This window comes from Equus asinus, chromosome 1, assembly GCF_041296235.1.
Source record: "Equus asinus isolate D_3611 breed Donkey chromosome 1, EquAss-T2T_v2, whole genome shotgun sequence".
NCBI classification, from domain to species: domain Eukaryota; kingdom Metazoa; phylum Chordata; class Mammalia; order Perissodactyla; family Equidae; genus Equus; species Equus asinus.
In genome coordinates this window covers 189464307-189485404 of record NC_091790.1, presented here as the reverse complement: position 1 = coordinate 189485404, position 21098 = coordinate 189464307, and the positions used below count along the sequence as shown (strand labels likewise).

Below are 21098 nucleotides of genomic sequence, written 5' to 3'. Positions count from 1 at the left end.
CTTCTAACTCTAAAAAAAATCTATGATTTTTAATATTTTCTGTGTGTTGTTTCAATAAGCAGGCACAACAGTTTCAGTGTAGTGAGTAAAACATTAGGGTGAGTAGGATTGTTGCATTTCTACTTTGAAGGACTTATTTGTGACTTTTGCGCTTAATACAGATATCTATTTTTTGCCTTCTCTTTAATGTCTGTTTTTTGTGTGATTTAAACTTTTTTCTCTGTTTATTTTAAAGAGCTCTTATGTTTATTACTGCCAAATTTTGAGAAAACAGAAATGTGTTTTAGATACCTGGATTATTTAAAAAATTTTTCTCTCTCAATTTCCTTACCAGAGGAATTATATCTCAGAAGGCAATGCATTGTCCAGTTATTTTTTTTTTTAATGTAGTGGGCATGTAATATATATTACATGAATGAAAAAAGGTTAGATCTACTTAACTGTTAATTAATATAGTTTATATATATGTAGTATATGTAAGCATATATAATAGATATTTATAGTATATATTTATATGTAATATGTATCTTTTTATATAGTTACTATCTGTTAAGAATGTGAATGGAAAAGTAAATGAAAACCTTAACATTAGCTTTGTTCAAAATCTATAATAAATTCGTGTTAACAGATTTTAAACACATATTCAAAAAATTGATTCCCGATCATTCCATAAGAAGACAATTGTATTAAACTGTTTTATTGAAAGTGATGACTTTCAGGATAACCCAAGACTCTGAGGCTTTGAATTTGATTGACTTCATGAAGTTTATCTCTCTTTTCTCTTTTTTATTTTTCCTTTGGAGTATTATGAAGTAGACTGTTAATAAAAAGACCAATTGATAAATTGTCATTAGAGAAAAATCAGTTATTTGGGGAAATGGCAAAGAAATTCATTTCACATTTAAGGGGTTTCCTAGAATCACCTCAAATCCTTAGAAAGTGGAGATAAAATATAGAAGAGTTTTAAAGATAAAATAACTTTAGCAAAGCTGGCTATCAATAGAAGGGTGCCTTTCTTGGAGGACCAGAAAGTGTGGCAAATCTGAAAAACAGAAGGCCGTTAGGGTCAATTTCAAGAAGGAAGCATTAACTTAAAACATGGGAGAAGACTGCTGAAAAAAGGTAAGAAATAGTAGTGCTTCAAGATCCGAGGGAAAATATCAGTATGGTTGGTTGAGTATGGTATTGGAGCAGCATATGGGTCTAGCCCAACTTTTATGCCATATAGCAGAGACATATGCCCTCTAACTGAAACACTGATTATGAATTTGGGTCAGACTGTTAACGGTAGATGGAAACAACCTGGAGGAAGAGGACCTCCTATGCTGAGAGGATGAGCTATTGACATACCTTGTCCAGCAATTTGACCTCTCTACAATCACAAAAGAGCATCCTGCAGTAAAGAGAAATAACATTTGTAGATTGATTGACAGAGTTCTTACTTGTAAAGATGTACAACAACCAAGAATCAACACACATTTCAGGAAAACCATCATTATGAAAGAGAAGCACAAAAATCACTAAATAGAAGAACCTAACATAAGTTTGCAAACAGAAAGAAACTTTTAAAAGTGTTATTGGTACCTCTCAAAGAGCTAAGAGAGAATGACATATTCATATAGAAGGAACATTTTTTTGAAAAAGAACAAATTAGAGATCTTGAAAATGAAGTCTTATAGATGGGCTGAAGAACAGAATGAATATAGTTCAAGAACAAATTAATAAGTTGGAAGATTGTGCCGAGTATTTTTTTTGTGGGATATAGTGCAAAAAAATAAAAAGTCATGAAAGAAAAGTTAAGCAACATAAAAGGTAGATCTACTGGTTTTAATCTCTGCTAAAAGAAGTTACTGAAGCAGTGAATTAAGAATGGATGGGAAGAAATAATCAAAGAGCTAGTAGAATGCCTCATGATGAAAAGCAGTTGTCCTTAGATTAGAAGGGCCCTGGGAGTGTGAAGCAAGATGACTGGAAAATATCAACATCTATTTATATAATTGTGAAATTTTGAATATCTGGAATAAAGACAAGGTTATAAAAGGTCATGAGAGACAAATAGATAGACTACAAAGGAACAAGAATAAAACACCAGTTTTTTGTTTTACAACCATAGAATTGAGGATGACTGCAAGGTTTTGGACTGAGCTATTCGAAGTAAAGAATGGCCATTAACTGAAATGGGGAAGACTGTCCTAGGAAGGGGGTTTTTGAGAAGATTAGGAACTCAGTTTTAGACATGTTAAGTTTGAGATTCCTGTTGGAGATCTAAATGGAGATATTGAATGGACAGATGAATATTCAAGTTTGGTTCTGGGATGGAGATATAAATTTGGAAGTTAGCATATAGAATCTTATTTATAAAATTATGACACTGGATGGAATCATGATAGAGAGAGAGTCAGTAGAAAAGATGAGAGATTGTCTAAGGATGAGTATCAAGACTCTCTAATATTTACAGAAAAAAATACAGATTAAAGAAGTGAGACAACCTCCTTTTGGGTTTCCAAGTTTTAATCTTTAGCTGCAGCTGTTTTTGTTAATTATAATTAGTCAGACCAGGAGTAATTCTTTTAGTTTCTTGTTGACTTAATATAACCATAACCTCTCCCTGATCTCTTGATTTCTAGACCTTGTTTGTACCTTTCTTATGGCTGAAGTGGATCATGGAAGGCAGACAGTGCAGGCCACACGGTTTTAGACTGTTGAGATGTGGCTTAGCCCTGCCAGAGAGTATGTTGGGCACACCAAGCACACAGAGTTATGAAGCTGCCTCTCTCCGTTAGGGGCCAGCAAGTCTATCCGTCTCTGGAGACCAACCTCAGTGGTTGTGTTAATGCAGAGGAAAACCACAAGCTAAAGCCCTAGAGAGGACCATGAAGCAACCATTTACTCATAGTCCACCCCTGCAGGGAGAGGGCACCTAGAGGCCACTCTGTGAAGTGGCAAATTGAGATGATGTACATAAAGTTGGAGATTCAGGTCGGGGGCTAGCTGAAGCAAGCTCCTGATTTTGGCCCACAAGATGAAGCTTGCCTGTTTGCAGAAAGGCTTTAATAGCTTTGAAAAGCAGAGACACAGGCAGTTTTTAAAAACCAAGAGAGTTCAGTGTTTCTCTTTGGTTCTAGTTGCTGAACCTTATGGGGTCAAAAGGACTTTAGTGCTTCCCTGAACATAGGCACAGGCTACCTGGTCATTCCTTAGACTGCCTTTGTGTGTCCTTTTAGTGTGGCATTTCTGAGAAAATTACTGGTGGAAACAGCAGATGTGGAAACACAGTTTGTGTACTGATGTAGCATCATACAGCATTGACTCACATGGAAACCAGAGACTGGCCAAGGAAGTGAAAACTTCAACATAAGTATTACTATTTTCATATCAGAAATAATAGAATATATTGCATCCGTGAAACAAGGATGGTATAAAAAAATTCAGTGAACAGTAAACACTGAAAATTGAAATATAGCAGAAATAACTCAAGGAAAGAGTTGGAAGATGAAATTGAGAAAATCTCTTAAGAAGTAGCACAAAAAGACAAATGGGAGACTATTTGTGTGAGAGAGAGAACTTTACTTGAGGATCAATCCAGGAGGTCAGATACCAAAACAGTGTTCTAGAAAGAGACCACAGTGATACTGCAGGAAAATTGTCTTCAAAAATATAATTGAAAAATATTCCCAGGACCAGAGGACATATTTCCAGATGAAAAAGGCCCATCAAGTGCAAGGAACAAACTTTTTTATTTTTAAATGGCGGAATACCAAAGTCTAAGAAGTTCTACAAGCTTCCAAAGAGCAAACAAAAAAGTAAGTCACACATAAAAGATCAGGAATCAGAATCATTTCAGACTTCTCAAAAGCAAGGCTTGAAGCTAGAAAACACTTCTGAAGGACGTTTGTTTTCTTCCTAAAACTTCTTATCCGCTCAACTGTTAATTAAATGTGAAGGTACACAAAAAGACATTTTCAGATCTGAAAGCCCTCAAAAATGTTTTACGTTCCATGCATTCTCTCTTGGGAATCTACTGGAGGATATGTTGCACTAAAATGAAGGAATGGTGAAGAGAGAAGGATACATGGGATAAAGGAAACAGGTGATCAACCACAGGAGAGGAGCAGTGGAATTCCTGGGATGATGGGGAAAGATGACAGCTGTGCCCCAGATAAAGAGGACAGCGAATCTGAAATGTGCCAAATCAGAAAACTCCAAGGAAATTTCTACAAAAAGATAGAATTGAAAGAATACTTGGTGTTTTTAAAGAGAAATGTCTTGTGAGGCCATTTCAACAGTTGGAGGAGATTTGATGGATGAGTTAGTAATAAACACAGAGATCTAATCAGACAAAACACAGTTACTAACTCTAGGGGAAAGAGAAAGTTATACAGAAAAGGAAAAGTAATCATATTATGCTATGGTGGCTCAGATATGGGTAGAGATTGAGATTGATTTTTTTCCCCATACGTATATCTTATTGTTAGAACATCATTTGTAGAAAAGACTGTCCCTTCACTCTTGAATGGTTTTGTACTCTTTCTTGAAAATCAGTTGCCCATGAATGTGTAAGTCTATTTCTAGAGTCTGTATTCCATACACTGACAATTAGGTCTATCCTTAGGCTAATACCATACTGTCTTGATTACTCTAAGTCTTCAAATCTGGTATAATAAATCTTTCAACTTTGTTCTTCTTTTTAGAATTTATTTGGGTATCTAGGACCTTAGCATTTCCACGTAAGTTTTTTAATTAGTTTGTCATTTTGTACAAAAAGCCTACTGAAATTTTGTGTGAGATTGCATTGAATAAAACAGGTTGCTTTGAGGAAAAATGACATCTTAAAAATGTTCATTCATTTAGTTCATGAATAAGGTTTGTCTTTCTATTTTTCTAGTTTTTAAACATTTTTAAAACAATGTTCTGTAGTTTTAAGTTTACAGAATAGTACAGTGTGTCTTGTTATATTTATCTGTAATTATGTTTTTTGAGCTATGGTACATGATACAGGTTTTAAAAGTCCATTTTCTGATTGTTCATTGCTATTTTATAGAACAACTGAATTTTTTTTAAATAAACTACTTAGGATTTTCTGTATAGATGATTGTGTCTTCTGTAAATAAAGACAGTTTTACTTCTGTTTTCCCAACCCTTGTGCTTTTTAAATTTTTCTTGCCTTATTGCATTGGGTAAGCCCTCTAGTAGAATGTTGGATAAATGTGGTAAAAATAGAATTCTTGTTTGTTCCCAATCTTAGTGAGAAGATGTTGAATATTTCACTATTACGTCACTGACTGCAAGGTTTTCATAGATGGTCTTTATCAGATTGAAGAAGTTTTCTTTTATTCCTTGTTTACCAAGAGTTTTTACCGTGAGTGGGTGTTGCATTTTGTCAGTGCCTTTCCTGCTTCTGTTGTGATGATTGTTGTGTGTTACCCTTCCAAGGATAAACCCCATTTGATTATGATATCCTTTTGATTTTCAATTTACTGATAGTTTCAGAATGATTTTTATGTCTATATTGTAAGGGGTATATATCGCTGGCTTTCATTTATATTGTTTTTAGATTTGGTATCAAAGTAATGCTGTTTTCCTAAACTGAGTTAAAAAATGTTTCCTATCCTCTGTATTCTGAAAGAATTTTAATGTGATTTGTATTACTTCTGTTTTATTTCCTCTCCAAATTCGTTGTTGACATGGACTCCATCAGAGTGTCTTCATCAGAGAACTGCCTATGGAAACTAGATACCATAGGATTCCTCTATGTAGATTTCTGGAATTCTTTTTGGACTAGTTTCCTCTTTGTGGTATTTTCCCCATAAATTTTAGCTGCCTAAGCCTCTTCAAATTTTGGTCACCATCCTCTCCACTCAGTGTGACTGTTGGACCGAGTGCAAGTGTCCAGTCAGTGCCAGAAGAGCAGAAAGCTGGGACACTCATGATTTTCGTCTATCTTATTTATTTCTCTCAATGAACAGATCTACTGTTCACTGCCTCTTGTTTGGTGTCTGAAAACAGTTATTTCATATATTTTGTCTAGTTTTCTAGTGGTTTATACTGTTAGGCCTAGTCTGTTACCATCTACTCTGTCATGGCTGGAGGTGGAAGTGTATAAATAACATTTGAACTTTATAATAATGTAATTGTGCATATTGACCCAACCAAAATTAGGGTAGAAGCTTAGAAAGTGTACTTGGGATGTATGGTTAGGCTGGCTGAAAGATAGCTGAATCTTCAACTTGTATAATGGGATAATATCTAAAACTGAAAGATTAAGAAGTAGCAATGCAAGCATGTTATTTAATGGTATGATAGTAAATGACAAACGAATCATCTGAAAGAGTCAACAGGATTATTTCTAGGGAGAGGAGAGTGGTGTGGAGGAGGAAAGAAATGGGAGACTACTCTTTTTCCTAGTAAATCTTGTAGAACTGTTTGACGAGGAACATATACAGAAAAATATCAATGAAACTATGGGAAAAAAGAGTGGGCAAATGGAAAGCATAAGAAAGAAGGTATAATAATACTGATACTAGTCATAATCAAATTCAAGATCAAACACATTTTAAAAGGGCAAAGAATAATTTTTCTTACTGATAAAAGGTCCCTAAATTCACGAAACTTTATTTACTTAACAGCAGAGCTTTGAAGTATATTGAGCTGACATAAATAACAGGAGAAACTGCATCCACATTCATAATAGAGAGATTTCTAACTTCTATGTTTTAGAAATGGACAGATGAAGTGGATAATAAAAAGGAAATGGAAAATTTGAATAATACAGTTAACAAGCATGTGTGTGTTTGTGCTTCCAACTTTCTACAAAGAAATTTGTACAAAATTTTAAAATACAATACAGTGGGCACAAAAATGAACTGTTAGTCCACAATGGAAATGTTAACCAGTTCCAAAAAGTAGAACTCACTTGTGTATTTCTTTTTATTTATCCTGCTTGGGGTGTGTAAGGCTTCTTGAATTTGTGGATTAGTGAGTTTCATTACTTCTGGAAAAAATTAAGCTATTATCTCTTCCAATATTGCTGTTAATTCTCTTTCCTCTCCTGTTTGGGACTCCAATTAAATATTTTTCAGATCTTTTCACTGTATTCCATATCTCTTATTCTCCTTTCTATGTTTTTCTCTTTCTTTCCTTAGTGAGTTGCTGGATGATTTCTTCTCATCTAACCTCTTGAGTTTGAATTGTTTTTTAGGTCCAGTCTGCTGCTAAATATGTCCACTGTGTTTTTAAATTTTGCCTTTGTGCTTTCCATTTCTAGAAGTCATGTTTGTTCTTTTTTCATGCTTGATGTGTTAGTTTTTAAGTAGATTTTTATACCCTGCAGATGTTTTTGTTTGTCATATATTTGTTTAAATAGATAAGCATTATTGTTTTAAAATCTGTGTCCAGTAATTCCAGTAGCTGAAGTCTGTGAGGGATGTTTCTGCTGGTTTGTTGTTCATGTTGTTTTGTATCTTTATGTGCTTGGTTATCTATGCTAGCTTCTTGGTTGTTGTAATTGAATTATTTGTAGGGTTCTCCAAGGCCCAAGGTGCATTTGCCCTCCTTTAGAGAGGCTTTAGTTTAGCCAAATCAAATCTGATTTGCTGATTAGCCAAATCAATCTGCTGGATCTTGTAAACATTGCCATTAGGAATTCCTCAAGCATAACAGTCTCTGGTCTGACCAAGCATAGAGGTCTTTTGGTCTCCAGGGTGCATTCTTCCCTAGGGTTGGTTTCAACAACTTCTCTAGGACGGCTTTCTTCTACCCTCTTTTCCTTTTTTATTATCTTGTTCTGACCTCTGTGTAGTTTGTTCTGATCCTGAGACTAAAAGAGCTCTTTTGGGATGAACTGGGTCTCGGCTTAACATGGGAATGATCTCCCCCAAAGACTCTTAACATTGGGTTGGCCTTGGGCTTTGAATGCTTGTCCCTCTTTCCGCATCTGTCTCTCTCTCTTTCTCCACTTGTTGTTACTAAGACTTTTCACTTATCTCTCTGGATTTTGACTTTCATCCAAAAATCAACTGGGGATTTCCCCGCTGCAGATCATTATTGTTTTTAAGAGGTTGGTTAAAAAAAAGTTTTACATTGTATTTTTCATTGTCTTTAACTAGAGGAAAAGTAAATGCATTTATTAGAAAATGAAGACAAAAATAAATGAACTTATTTCCAGGTTAAGAAACGAGAAATAGAGTAAACATTGTGACAGTGGAAGACAAGGATTAAGCAGAATTTAGTGAAGTAGAAAACAAGTAGTATTTCAATAAAAATTAGATCTGGTTCTCTGAAAAGACCAATAAAATAATCAAACTGTTGGCAAGTCTGATCAGAAAATAATAAAGAGAAGACACTTGTAGATCCGTTAGGAATAAAAGTGGAAATATAGCTACATATATGAAAGAATTTAAGTGATTACATAGAGACTATAAATGATCTTAATTAGTAGTTTGACAACTTATGCACATTAAAAATACTTCTCCACAGGTGTTCTATTTAGTGTTAGTTTGATATATAACATACAATAGTGTCTTTAAAGAAGAATTTTCTGCGTGTAATTTTTCATTTGATGTTATATTCCTTGAAAATTAGGTTTAACATTATGTGTTTCAGTCAGAAAGTAGATCAGGTGTGTTTTTCGTTATATTCGTTTTTAGTACTACCGTTTCTAGCTTTGTGGGTCACTTGCTCTTTCTGCAGTTATTCAAATTATGTGTTTTCATCTCTCGTCTTTAGTCTACTTCCTTTCCTTATCTTGTTGTATCAGCTTATTAATTTTCCATCATTGGGTTTGTAGAGTAGGTATTTATGGTGGGTTGCATATGGAGGGGGAACTGTCATGGAATGCATGCTTTTTGACTTTTTATGAAACTTTTAGACAAATTAAGGCTAATAAGATTTTGTGTATTTGCCATTTGTGTTTAGATTTGAAAAGAGATACTATAGGTACAGAAAGATGAATGGAGGAGAGAGAGAGAGAAAACTTTAATGGAGAAAGTTACATCATTGATTAAAGAATGAACTTAGTGTAATAGATCTTTAACCATTTGGTTTGTTAAATTAAGATACACAAACATTTTGAAGTAAGAATTTTTTAAAGAAAATTAGCACTGCTAAATTTCCACTTCTAGAGAGTAGTTTGGTGTTCATTTGGGAAATTTTTATTGAGCTTCTAAAATGTGTGATACTAACTTTATATTTGATCCTGAGAAAGTCCTCAGGGTTATGCAAAATCACTGAGTCAGCTGTTCTGTATGCCTCCTACTCACAAGTAAATTGGAGTATGCCAAATAGGATTAATTAGCTAGAAGATTTAGAGTTTTTAATGTGGGAATTGAATGGTATGGGTGCTTACATCCTGCAGAAGCACTAAGAGTTATGCCTGAATATTTAAGAATAGGGTTTTTGGAGATGTTATGATATTGTTAGTAGAAGTTGAGGAACATAAAGGGAAATCTCACTTCTTTAATTACCTTCAGCATTAATCTGAGTATGTTCACAAATTTGAAGGTTTTTGTTTTTTACTTACATATGAAAAGATGAAAATAACTTTATATTAAAGGCATAGCAAGGATTCAGGTTTTTGGATACTCCCTTCACTCTTCGTTGTTCCCACTTTTTTTTTTTAATGGCATTATTTCTGTTGGTCCCCACTCTTGTGTTCTGATAGGCACAATTTCCCAACCCATTGTGGTTCCCACTTGCGGAATCTCTTCATATCCAGTTTTAGATATATTTAATGTGTCCCACCTTCCATTTATTAACTATTTTTATTAATAGTAATAACAACTGACTTATTGAATGCTTATGTGTAGGACACAGTTTTAGTCACTTTATAAGTATATTATCTTTTTAAACTCTCACAGAAACCTTCTGAATAAGGTACTGGGATTCTCATTTTATGGAAGAGAAGACTGAGAGAGACAAGTCACATAACTTAGCCAAGGTCTCTCAGATAGTAAAGAGTGAGCCAAGATTCAAAGCCAGGTGGTGTGAGTCCACAGCTTTTATTTAGTAGCCTTGGCATTAGCGGTAGGAATAAAAACAATATTGTAATGACAAGAAAGGAAAAAGTTACAACAGTGTAATTGCTAGTATTTATTGAGGGATTACTGTGTGCCAGTCACAATAATAATTGCTTTATGAGTGTTGTTTTATCTTTACACAAGCCTTCAAGATTATTTTCAGTTTACTTATGAGGATACTGAGGCATAGAGTTTAATTAACTTGCCTATAAGTGTTGAAACGAAATTCAAACTCCTGAGCCAGAGTATCTGTATTGTTGTTTATTTGTCCGTCTGTGTCCCTCTTAGACTAGGAATGTATTAAAGAACAAGTAATTCATTAATCTTGTATCACATAGGTTTTTATTAAATATTTGTTGATTGTAATGCATAAATTCATATTTAGATAGGAGAACTTAAACTTTTTGCCTTTTACACATCACCGTAGAAACGTAACTTTTTGATAAACTATGGGCTAGGCGCTGTAGGGAAGAACGAAGATTGGTGTTTTGATTTTAGGACCTTTGGTTGTGGTTTAAGTTTTAGCACTAAAAGTGGTCTGTGCTAAGCTCTAAAAAAGAAGTATTTTAGAACTATTTTATTTAACCTTTAACTTTTACTAAGTAAAAGATATTTTAAGCAATTAAAAGATTCAGAAAAAGGGAGAGGTAACCACCGCATACTCATCATCCGGAATTTGATAATTGTTCATATAGTTTTTCTGTTTATTTAATGCTAATTTCTATGTTTGCTTTATGCTTAAAGCCATATCCAGAAGACCCAGCAGTTTATAAACCACTCTCCCAGGAAGAACTGCAAAGGATAAAGAATGAGAAAAAACAGAAACAAAATGAGAGAAAACAGAAAATATCAGAAAATCGCAAACATTTGGCTAGTGTACGGGTTGTACAGAAAAACCTCGTCTTTGTTGTAGGTCTGTCTCAGCGCCTAGCAGACCCAGAGGTAAGTCCTCTTCTATTTTCTTTCTCAAGTTGACTTGACATTTTTTCTTTTTGCTTATCTTATTGTGAAATAACAGCTGACCCTGCCTAACTGCAGGATTCCTCTGAAAATATTAAAACTTAGGAAAAAATGGGAAATGATTTTTTAAGAATTGCTAAGAAACCAGTGACTTGCCCGGGATCTCACAGCTATTTCATAGCAGGGCCAGGACTAGAAACGCCCCTGTTCTTAAAGCTCCTTGTCCAGTCTGTTTTACACTGATGTTTGGTCTGTCGTTCATCCATCTATCCATTTATCCATTCATTGTTCCATCTGCTTACGAAATTTTCCATTGTGTCTGTGGTGTCCATGAATAGTTGACTATGTTCCCAAAGAATATGTAAGACATTTTACACATTAGGCATGCCATTGGGCATTTATAATCCTGTCACGTGGCCTTTTATAGTCTGTGTAGGTACTAAAGCTGACTCACTGTGAAGTAAATATATGACATTGAATATACAGCTAATGTGGTGATGTGCGGGGTGCTCTGCCTACTCTCTATACTCTTTACTTTCTTTATTCACTGGAATGCTATGTCGCTAGTCGACTGTTATGTTTAGGCTGAATCTGGAATGTTCAACTTAATATAGAAAGTTTAAATTATTTTAATTTCCTTTGCCGGGGCTGGCCATTTCTTATTAGCCATAGGCCACTTGCTAATACATTGAGGCCCACCAGTGTTCTATATCTGTGTAATTCTCTTTGTTCAGTACTAAGACAGTTTAATTTTTCAATAAGCATTTATTGAGTACCTACAGTGTGCCAGGCACTATGTGAGACACTAAGCATATATCAATAAAAAGTTAGTCACTGCTTATTTACAAAAATAACAGTATACTATGAGAAGTGCTGTGTGCTGTGGAGGCATAGAGATAGCACCTGACCGTGAGGTGGAACGTACGTACTCCTCTGCTATCTTTGGGGTAAGGTGCTTCTGGCACAGGAACTATACAAATGCTTCTGGATGAGAAAGAGCTTGGTCTGCAAGTAATTTCTTTGGCTGGAAGATGAGAGTGCAGTGGTGAGAGATGAGGCTGGCGAGGTAAGTGGTAACAGATTATGAAGGGCTTTCTAACCAGGCTAAGGAGTTTTCACCTTATCCTAAAGGCAATAGGAAGCTGTTGACTGTTTTCAAGAACAGAGTGACAAGGCTAGATTTGTGCTTTGAAAATACCATTCTGGCTGCAGTGTGACATGTCAGTGTAATTATATACAAGTCTTTTGTTGTTATGAAGATGTTATACCCAAATATTGGCCAGAAACTATTTCTAGAAGCCAGTGGTCTTCAACCTTATCAGACCCAGTACCCACTTTATTTTAAACTAATATTTTATAATACCCTTTGACTTTCATGAAATAACTTCTTGATAATATAGTCTGTCTACATACATAATTTGAAAAAATATATAAAGGAGAAATGAAAGTAATTATAAAAGACTATTTCTACATGTGAATACTTAGGTACTACACTCTAGAACCTTGATACTTAGGGTGTGGCCTCTGGGCCAGTAGCATTAGTATCACCTGGGAGCTTATTATGCAGACTCTTAGGCCTTGCCTCAGAGCTACTGGATCCAGATATGCATTTTAACTAGGTCCTTAAATGATTTGTATGTGTATTTAAGTTTGTGAAGTACTATTTTTCAGTACGTAATAAAATAGTAAGATACTTGCATCTGTAGAATCACTGTGAATGTGGCAACTACAAATGCAGATTGTTACAGGTGTGTGTATTGGCAACTCAGGTACTGTGGAATGCTAATGGTATGATTTTTCTGAAACAACTCTTAGTAAAATTTCAAACAAAGTACTTGTAGTCTTCCCTTCCTGTAAATTCAGTGTATGTCAAAACTGTGGGAAACTTCTTTATATTTATATATAATACGGAATTTGTTTCTAGGTTCGCTTAATTATAAACAAGCTTCTCAGCTACATGAATGTCTCGTAGAACATTCAAAAGTTGTGCAGGACAATTCTTTGTTGTGCAGTGCTAGTCTGAGTATTGTAAGCTAGCCCTGGCTCCCATCCACTGACACACACAGTGTCTCCCAGTCACTTTGACATCCTCCCCTAGTAAAAACTCCCACAAATTTCCAAAATGCCCTTTTGAATGCTACCTTCATTAAGAACTACTGCCTTAAACTCAGATGTGATATGAGATGCTGATGTAGCACAACCTGTGATCAGCCTGAACCTTTTGAAGCAGCTGTTTTGGCTGTGAGGTCTTTTGCTGAGTTGGTGTGCATCCAGCTGGAATACTGAATGCAGTTCCACACTCCACTGACCAGAAAACTTTTCAAAATATGGTCTTTCTACCACCTCTCATTCCTGAGACTGCTGTGAAAAACCCAAGGGTCATTGCCTTCGCCGCTGTAACTATCAAATCCCTCAGGAGATTTGGGTGGAAAAAATGATTGAAAACTAGTGTAATCACCTCACCTTCTAATTCATTAAAATTAGCTGTAGACAACGTAACAACCCTATACTTATAAGAACCTAAAATAAAATATGGTAAAAGTAATTACTTTATATTAGTTAAGTTGAAAACTTCTAAGAATTAATGACACCCCTGCCACAGACTGTTTCACAAAGCTTTGATTCTGTCAGATGCAGAACATATTAGCTAAGTTGTGTATGAGAGTATTATCAAATAAGATTGTTTTGAAAGAATACTTTGCATACATTTGACAGGTACACAAAAAAGCTTGTTCCATCCATCACCTCACATAAGTTATTAACCAGGAAAAGAGAGGGAAAAAACCAGGAGACAGTTGAGAAATAGTAAAATTGGTAAAATTGTAAATGAAAATGATAAAATTGATAAGCATAAGAAAACTGCATGTGCATGTGTATGTGTGTGTATAAATACATATATGCATACACACAGAATAGTGATAATCATAAGGCTTTGAAGGTTGAGGAACATTCTGTTACCATATTTGGAATTTATAGCTTATAGATAATGCTTTAATATATCAAGTATTATCTGTAATAGATTTGTAATGACTCTCTCTACTTAATGTCTGTCCTCGAGTTTCTATCTCTGTCTTTACAAAAAATAATTTTGATCATTGTTTTGAGAATTATTTTCTTATAAGGATCATCTATTAATGAAAATGCCGTTAGGCTGTTTGAGCTGATTTGTGTTTAAGAATACTGTGAAGATAAGTTCTCATAGGTTATTGGTGCAGATATTAGAATGTAGTAGATAGTACCGAACTTAGTGAGTCCTGGTTTCTCTTCAGTGGGTCAGTAAAGAATAGCTTTGGACTAGACCAGATGGACTTAATAGATACATATAGAACACTCCATCCAAAAACTACAGAATACACATTCTTCTCAAGAGCACATGGAACATTCTCAAAGATAGATCATATGTTGGGAAACAAGGCAAGTCTCAATAAATTTAAGAATATTGAAATCATATCAAGCATCTTTTCTGACCACAATGCTATGAAACTAGAAATCAGCTACAAGGAAAAAAGCTGGGAAAGTAAATATGTGGCGACTAAACATGCTACTGAACGACCAGTGGATCATTGAAGCAGTTAAATGAGAAATCAAAAAATATCTGGAGACAAATGAAAATGGAAATACACCATACCAACTCACATGGGATGCAGCAAAAGCAGTGTTAAGTAGGAAATTCACAGCAATACAGGCCTTCCTTAGCAAATGAGAAAAATCTCAAATAAGCAATCTTAAACTACACCTAACAGAATTAGAAAAAGAAGAACAAAGCCCAAAGTCAGCAGAAGGAGGGAAATAATAAAAATTAGAGCATAAATAAATGAAATTTAAACAAATAAACAAACAACAGTAGAAAGGACCAAAGAAACAAAGAACTGCTTCTTTGAGAAGATAAATAAAATTGACAAATCCTTAGCCAGACTAAGAAAAAAAATAGAAGACTCAAACAAATAAAATTAGAAATGAAAGAGGAGATGGCACTGGCACTGTGGCTGAGTGGTTAAGTTCACGCACTCCGCTTCGGTGGCCGAGGATTTCGTCAGTTCGAATCCTAGGTGTGGACATGGCACCACTCATCAAGCCATGCTGAGGCAGCATCCAACATGCCACAACTAGAAGGACCCACAACTAAAAATACAAGCTATGTACCGGGGGCTTTGGGGCGAAAAAGGAAAAATAACATCTTAAAAAAAACCCCTGAAAAACCCACAAAAAAACTTCAAAGAAGATTTAATACCTATCCTTCTCAAACTATTCCAAATAGTTGAAGAAGATGGAACATTTCCTAACACCTTTTATGAGGCCAACATCACCATAATCCCAAAGCCAGAGAAGGACAACACAAAGAAGGAATATTACAGGCCAGTATTGCTGATGAACATAGATCCTCAACAAAATATCAGCAAACCGAATACAGCAATATATTAAAAAGATCATACACCATGATCAAGTGGCATTTATACTAGGGATGCAGGGATAGTTCAACATCTGCAAATCAGTGTGATACACCATCTTAATAAAATGAGGAATAAAAACTACATGATTGTCTCAATAGATGCTGAGAAGGCATTTGACAAGATCTAACATCCATTTATGATAAAAACTCTGAATAAAATACGTATAAAAGGAAAGCACCTCAACATACTAATGGCCAAATATGACACACTCACAGCCAACATCATACTCAATGGGGAAAAACAAAAAGCCATCTCTCTGAGAACAGTTACAAGACAAGCATGCCCACTCTCAAATACTGGAGATTTTGGCCAGAGCAATTAGGCAAGAAAAAGAAGTAAAAGGAATCCAAATTGGAAAGGAAGAAGTAAGACTTTCACTGTTTGCAGACGACATGATTGTAAATATAGAAAACCCTAAAGAATGTGTCAGAAAACTATTAGAAATTAACAACTACAGCAGATTTGCAGGGTACAAAGTCAACTTCAAAAATCAGTGGCATTTACATACTCCAATAATGAACTAACAGAACGAGAACTCAAGAATACAATCTCATTTACAATCACAAGAAAATGAATAAAATATATCTAGGAATAAATTTAACCAAGGAGGTGAAAGACCTATACAATGAAAACTATAAGACATTATTGAAAGAAATCAATGATGGCATAAAGAAATGGAAAGATATCCTATGCACATGGATTGGAAGAATAAATATAGTGAAAATGTCCATACTGTCTAAAGCAATCTATAGATTCAGTGCAGTCCCAATCAGAATCCCAATGTCATTCTTCATGGAGAAAGAACAAAGCATCCTGAAATTGATATGGGGAAACAAAAGACCTCAAATACCTAAAGTTATCCTGAGAAAAAAGAACAAAGCTGGAGGCTTTACAATCCCTGACTTCAAAATATACTACAAAGCTATAGTAATCAAAACAGCATGGTACTGATACAAAAAGAGAGACACAGATTAACGGAACAGAATTGAAAGCCAAGAAGTAAAACCATACATCTACAGACAGCTAATCTTTCACAAAGGAGCTACAAACATACAACAGAGAAAGGAAAGTCTCTTCAGTAAATGGTGTTGGGAAAACTGGATGGCCTACATTCAAAAGAATGAAAGTAGACCATTATCTTTCACCGTACATAAAAAGTAACTCGAAATGTATCAAAGACTTGAAACCATAAAACTCCTAGAAGAAAATGTAGGCAGTATAGTCTTTGACATTAGTCTTAGAAGGATCTTTTCGAATACCCTGTCTGCTCGGTTGAGGGAAACAAAAGGAAAAATAAAGAATGGCACTTCATCAGACTAAAGAGCTTCTGCATGGCAAAGGAAACCAGGAACAAAACAGAAAGACAACCCACTGACTGGGAGAAAATATTTGTAAATCATATATCCTACAAGGGGTTACTCTCCAAGTATCTGAAGAGCTCACACTTCCTAACAGCAAAAAACAACTCGATCAAAAAATGGGCAGTGGATATGAACAGACATTTATCTAAGAGGATATACTGATGGTCAATACGCACATGAAAAGATGTTCAACATCACTAATCATCAGGGAAATGCAAATCAAAACTACACTAAGATACCACCTTATACCCATTAAAATGGCCGTTATCACCAAGACAAAACATAAAAAGTTCTATAGAAGGTATGGAAAAAAGAGAACCCTCATACACTGCTGGTGGAAATGCAAACTGGTGCAGCTGCTATGGAAAACAGTATGGGGATTTCTTAAAAAATTAAAAAATAGAAATACCATATGATCCAGCTGTCCCAGTACTGGCTGTTTATCCAAAGAACTTGAAATCAGCAATTCAGAGAGACTTATGCACCCTTGTGTTCATTCCAGCATTATTTACTATAGCCAAGAAGTGGAAGCAACCCAAATGCCCATTGACTGAAGATTAGATGAGGAAGATGTCCTGTGTATATATAATGGAATACTACTCAACCATAAAAAAGGACAAAATCATCTCATTCTCAACAATATGGATGGAGCTTAAGAGTATTATGTTAAGCGAAATATGCCAGACAGAGAAAGACAAACACTGGATCATTTTAGTCATATGTGGAAGATAAACTAACACAGGGACAAAGAGAACAGTTTAGTGGTTACCAGAGGGGAAGGGAGATGGGAGATGTGCACAAGGGGTGAAGGGGCACATTTATATGGTGTCTGACAAATAATAATGTACAACTGAAATTTCACCATGTTGTAAACTGTTATGAACTCAATTGAAAAAATCACATTAAAAAAAAAGAACAGCTTTTGGACTCTGTTGATTATTTCCTTTAGGTTCACCACACAAATTGTGACTAGAAAGTAGTCACATTTATTAGAAAACATTAAAAATTATTTTCCTTTCACTAAGGAGGGATGATTTATGTCTCCATTATAAGGATAAAATTGATGAAAATGAGGACAGTTTATACCTTATTTTTTCTTCTTTTGTAGGTTTTAAAACGACCAGAATATTTTGGGAAGTTTGGTAAAATACATAAAGTTGTCATAAATAATAGCACATCATATGCAGGCTCACAGGTAACTAATTATAGAGATTTTTCCTTTCCTTCCTATGGTCTAGGCTTGACCTGAGCAGTTTTGAAGGAAAATTTGCTTTCTTTCATTAGAAAGCTTGAGGTTCAAGCCTTAAGCCATTGTAGTGACCTCTTTTGATGAGGTGGGGGAACTTTTGGTGTTCATTTGACCCTTCTAGGACTTACTAGTGGATTGATGGAAATAGTAAAACAAAGATATAGTGATGGTTTGAAGGGGAGAGGGAGTTGATTCTATGGTTAGGCAGTCCAGATAATGATTTTTATTTAACAAATTTTCAATATCTGAAAATACTAATAGAGCATTTTTGCTGTGCTGGTAATAGCAGATAAAATACTCTTGCAGATTGCATTTGTTTTCGGGAGAATATAATTTGACACTGTGTCTTCAGATCTTACATTTTTAAATCTAAGTTTAAAAGTCTTTTATAACCTTGACAAACCTGTCAAATGGCTTTAAAAAAAAGCCAAGCCAAAGAAGATATTTTATTCGTATATATTTTAATCTGCTTAAAATCAGATAAAATTCATTAAGTATGATTGTTTTAAAATAATATGGTTTAGTCAAAGCTACTACTACTTCTAATTATTGTCATTATTATTATTGATAGTAGTAGTAAAGGCCTTTAGAATTCCCTAGGCAGGTTGCAAGATAATTAAAAAAGTTTTTGTTGAATTTGAAAGTAGTAACAGTGGGTTTTCATTTTAGGGTCCAAGTGCCAGTGCTTATGTAACCTATATCCGGTCAGAAGATGCTCTCAGAGCCATACAGTGTGTCAACAATGTGGTGGTAGATGGCAGAACACTTAAGGTAATATGGTCATCTTGGTTTTCTTTTTTTTTTTTTAAGAAGAAATGGATAAAATCTAGTAAGTGGAGGAGAACATAGCATTTACATATTCCATTTGGAAGAGGTCTGTTTGAAGATTGCTTGTTAGTCATCCATACCAACCTATGACAGCTAATTTGTTTACTGCTGACTTATATAGGGTCCTATTTGCCAGGTAGAAATAAACATGTTACTAGGGGATAATCCTTAAAAATCTCCTATATTTATACATATTTTATTCTGTGTAAATGAATCTATTACTATTCTTTTCAGAAATAGGTAGTGGTTCTGATTTATTGTTCTTAAATATTTGGATTTTGATCAATTTGGGTTTGAGTGAAGGATCCCAGCAAGCAATGCTTTATGTAAATGGAAGGAGGATGGCATAATTAGAAACAGGAATTTGCCTTCTTATGTGCCTAATCACTTATAACATGGAACAGATTTTATCTGTCTTCTGATCTCTAGGGAAGAAGATTTGGATGCTCAAGTTCTGGAAACGATAGACTGAGATGTTTTCTTTAGTTCTTCCAATTGAGCATCATCTTTAATAATAAATCCTGCTAGTAATAGTTTAGTTCTCTAGTCGTCACAGCCATACTTCTTGTTTTCTCATGTGTGTGCCTCGTTTTAGATGAAGTGAAAATGCGAAACATGGAAATTCTCATTGTGGTGTTAGATCACATTTTGAGTCTTTTTTCCCCCCTCCCTTTCTTTTCCTACAGGCATCTCTAGGTACAACAAAATACTGCAGTTACTTCTTAAAGAATATGCAGTGTCCAAAACCTGACTGCATGTATCTACACGAATTGGGGGATGAGGCAGCCAGCTTCACAAAAGAGGAAATGCAGGTAGTAAAGTAATGTGAATTGTCAACTTTGAGAAAAGGAAGTGTTTTTCTAAGTTAAAATCGCACAGGCAAAAACTAGGGATTTTATTTTTTTAAAACTGGTATTACTTTAAAGTAGCATTTCCCAAGCAGTGTTTCATGGAATGTCAGTTCTGCAGGATATTATAATAATAAAAATGGGTCTGTGATCCACTAAGTTTGAAAATGCTAGATTAATAGGTTTTTTCCCCTGCAGGACTTCTCAGAGTCTTTAATATGTTAATACATGGGAGGAATGTATAAGCAGAACTTAACTGACCAAGGAAAGCATTTTGAGAAATGCTGCTTTAAGGGGAATGTCAGCAAAATGAAAGCTAAGCAGGATACTGTAATTATGAGGGTTTTTTTCCCTCCCCAATCTCTACTCTTTAGAGACAGCATGATAAAAAATAATTTTCTGTCAGATGTTGCTGATAAACTAAGATTATTTTTATAAAGTGATTCTCCCCATGAAAGCATCCACTGAGTCAGTGTCCTGTAAAGGGTGAATTGAAAGCTTATCATCATATGTTCTTTTTTTGTTTTTTGAAAGATTGGCACCTGAGCTAACATCTGTTGCCAGTCTTTTTTATTTTTTTCTTTTCCCTCTTCTTCTCCCCAAGGCCCCTGAGTACATAGTTGTATATTCTATTTGTAGGTCCTTCTTGTTGTGCTGTGTGGGACACCGCCTCAGCATGGCTTGATGAGCGATGTCATGTCCATGCCTGGGATCCAAACCAGCAAAACCCTGGGCCTCATATGTTCTTTTTAACATTTCCTCTTGTCCCCTTTCTTTTTTAAGAATAACCATGCCTTTCTAAGTAAAAATGTTGACCATATGACATACTAAATGAGGATAATACCAAAGCACAGTGCTGTGCTTCCCTAACATAGATGAGGACCTCAGATTGTTGGTTGGACTTTTGCAGGAATACTTATTTAGAAGATGGGGGGCATTGATTGCTATCTTTCATTCTCCAGTTCTGACTGGAGAAAATCTTATAGGGGCTCCTTTAAATGAAATATTACCTTTTTTTTGACTTGGAGTTCCACAGATTAAAAATTTCTTAACAGTGTTGTCTTTATGATCCAAAAACTGTTAAAATAAGGTCTCTGTGACATTTAATGGAGATGGATGACTTCTTTCTTAAAGCTTGTCCAATAAATGCTTCTTGATTTTATCTTTTTTTTTTCAATGATTCTCTTGGATGAAATCTAAGGTTGAACCATTTCAAACTGAATTTTGGCTAGCTTTACTCTTGGGTACTAATTACGATGAAAATCTCAAAGGATTTGTGAACCCCACTTGATCTCATTTTGAGTATTATGGAACAGTAAAAGAAAATAGATGTACAGTCCCTCAGAACTTTATTGTAATGGGATTTAACCTGTCTCTATGAACTGCCC

At 34.9% G+C, this 21098-nt stretch overlaps 1 protein-coding gene across 10 annotated transcripts in view; it reads left to right on the top strand.

Moving 5' to 3' along the window:
• CNOT4 (CCR4-NOT transcription complex subunit 4) overlaps positions 1 to 21098 on the top strand; it is a 136094-nt gene that overhangs the window by 58955 nt on the left and 56041 nt on the right. For all 10 annotated transcript variants that reach the window (XM_014839363.3, XM_014839358.3, XM_014839362.3 and 7 more), the window contains 4 exons: positions 10758 to 10955; positions 17894 to 17980; positions 18704 to 18805; positions 19549 to 19674. In XM_014839363.3, the coding sequence (XP_014694849.1) occupies positions 10758 to 10955; positions 17894 to 17980; positions 18704 to 18805; positions 19549 to 19674 (513 nt within the window). The remainder of the gene's footprint in view (positions 1 to 10757; positions 10956 to 17893; positions 17981 to 18703; positions 18806 to 19548; positions 19675 to 21098) is intronic.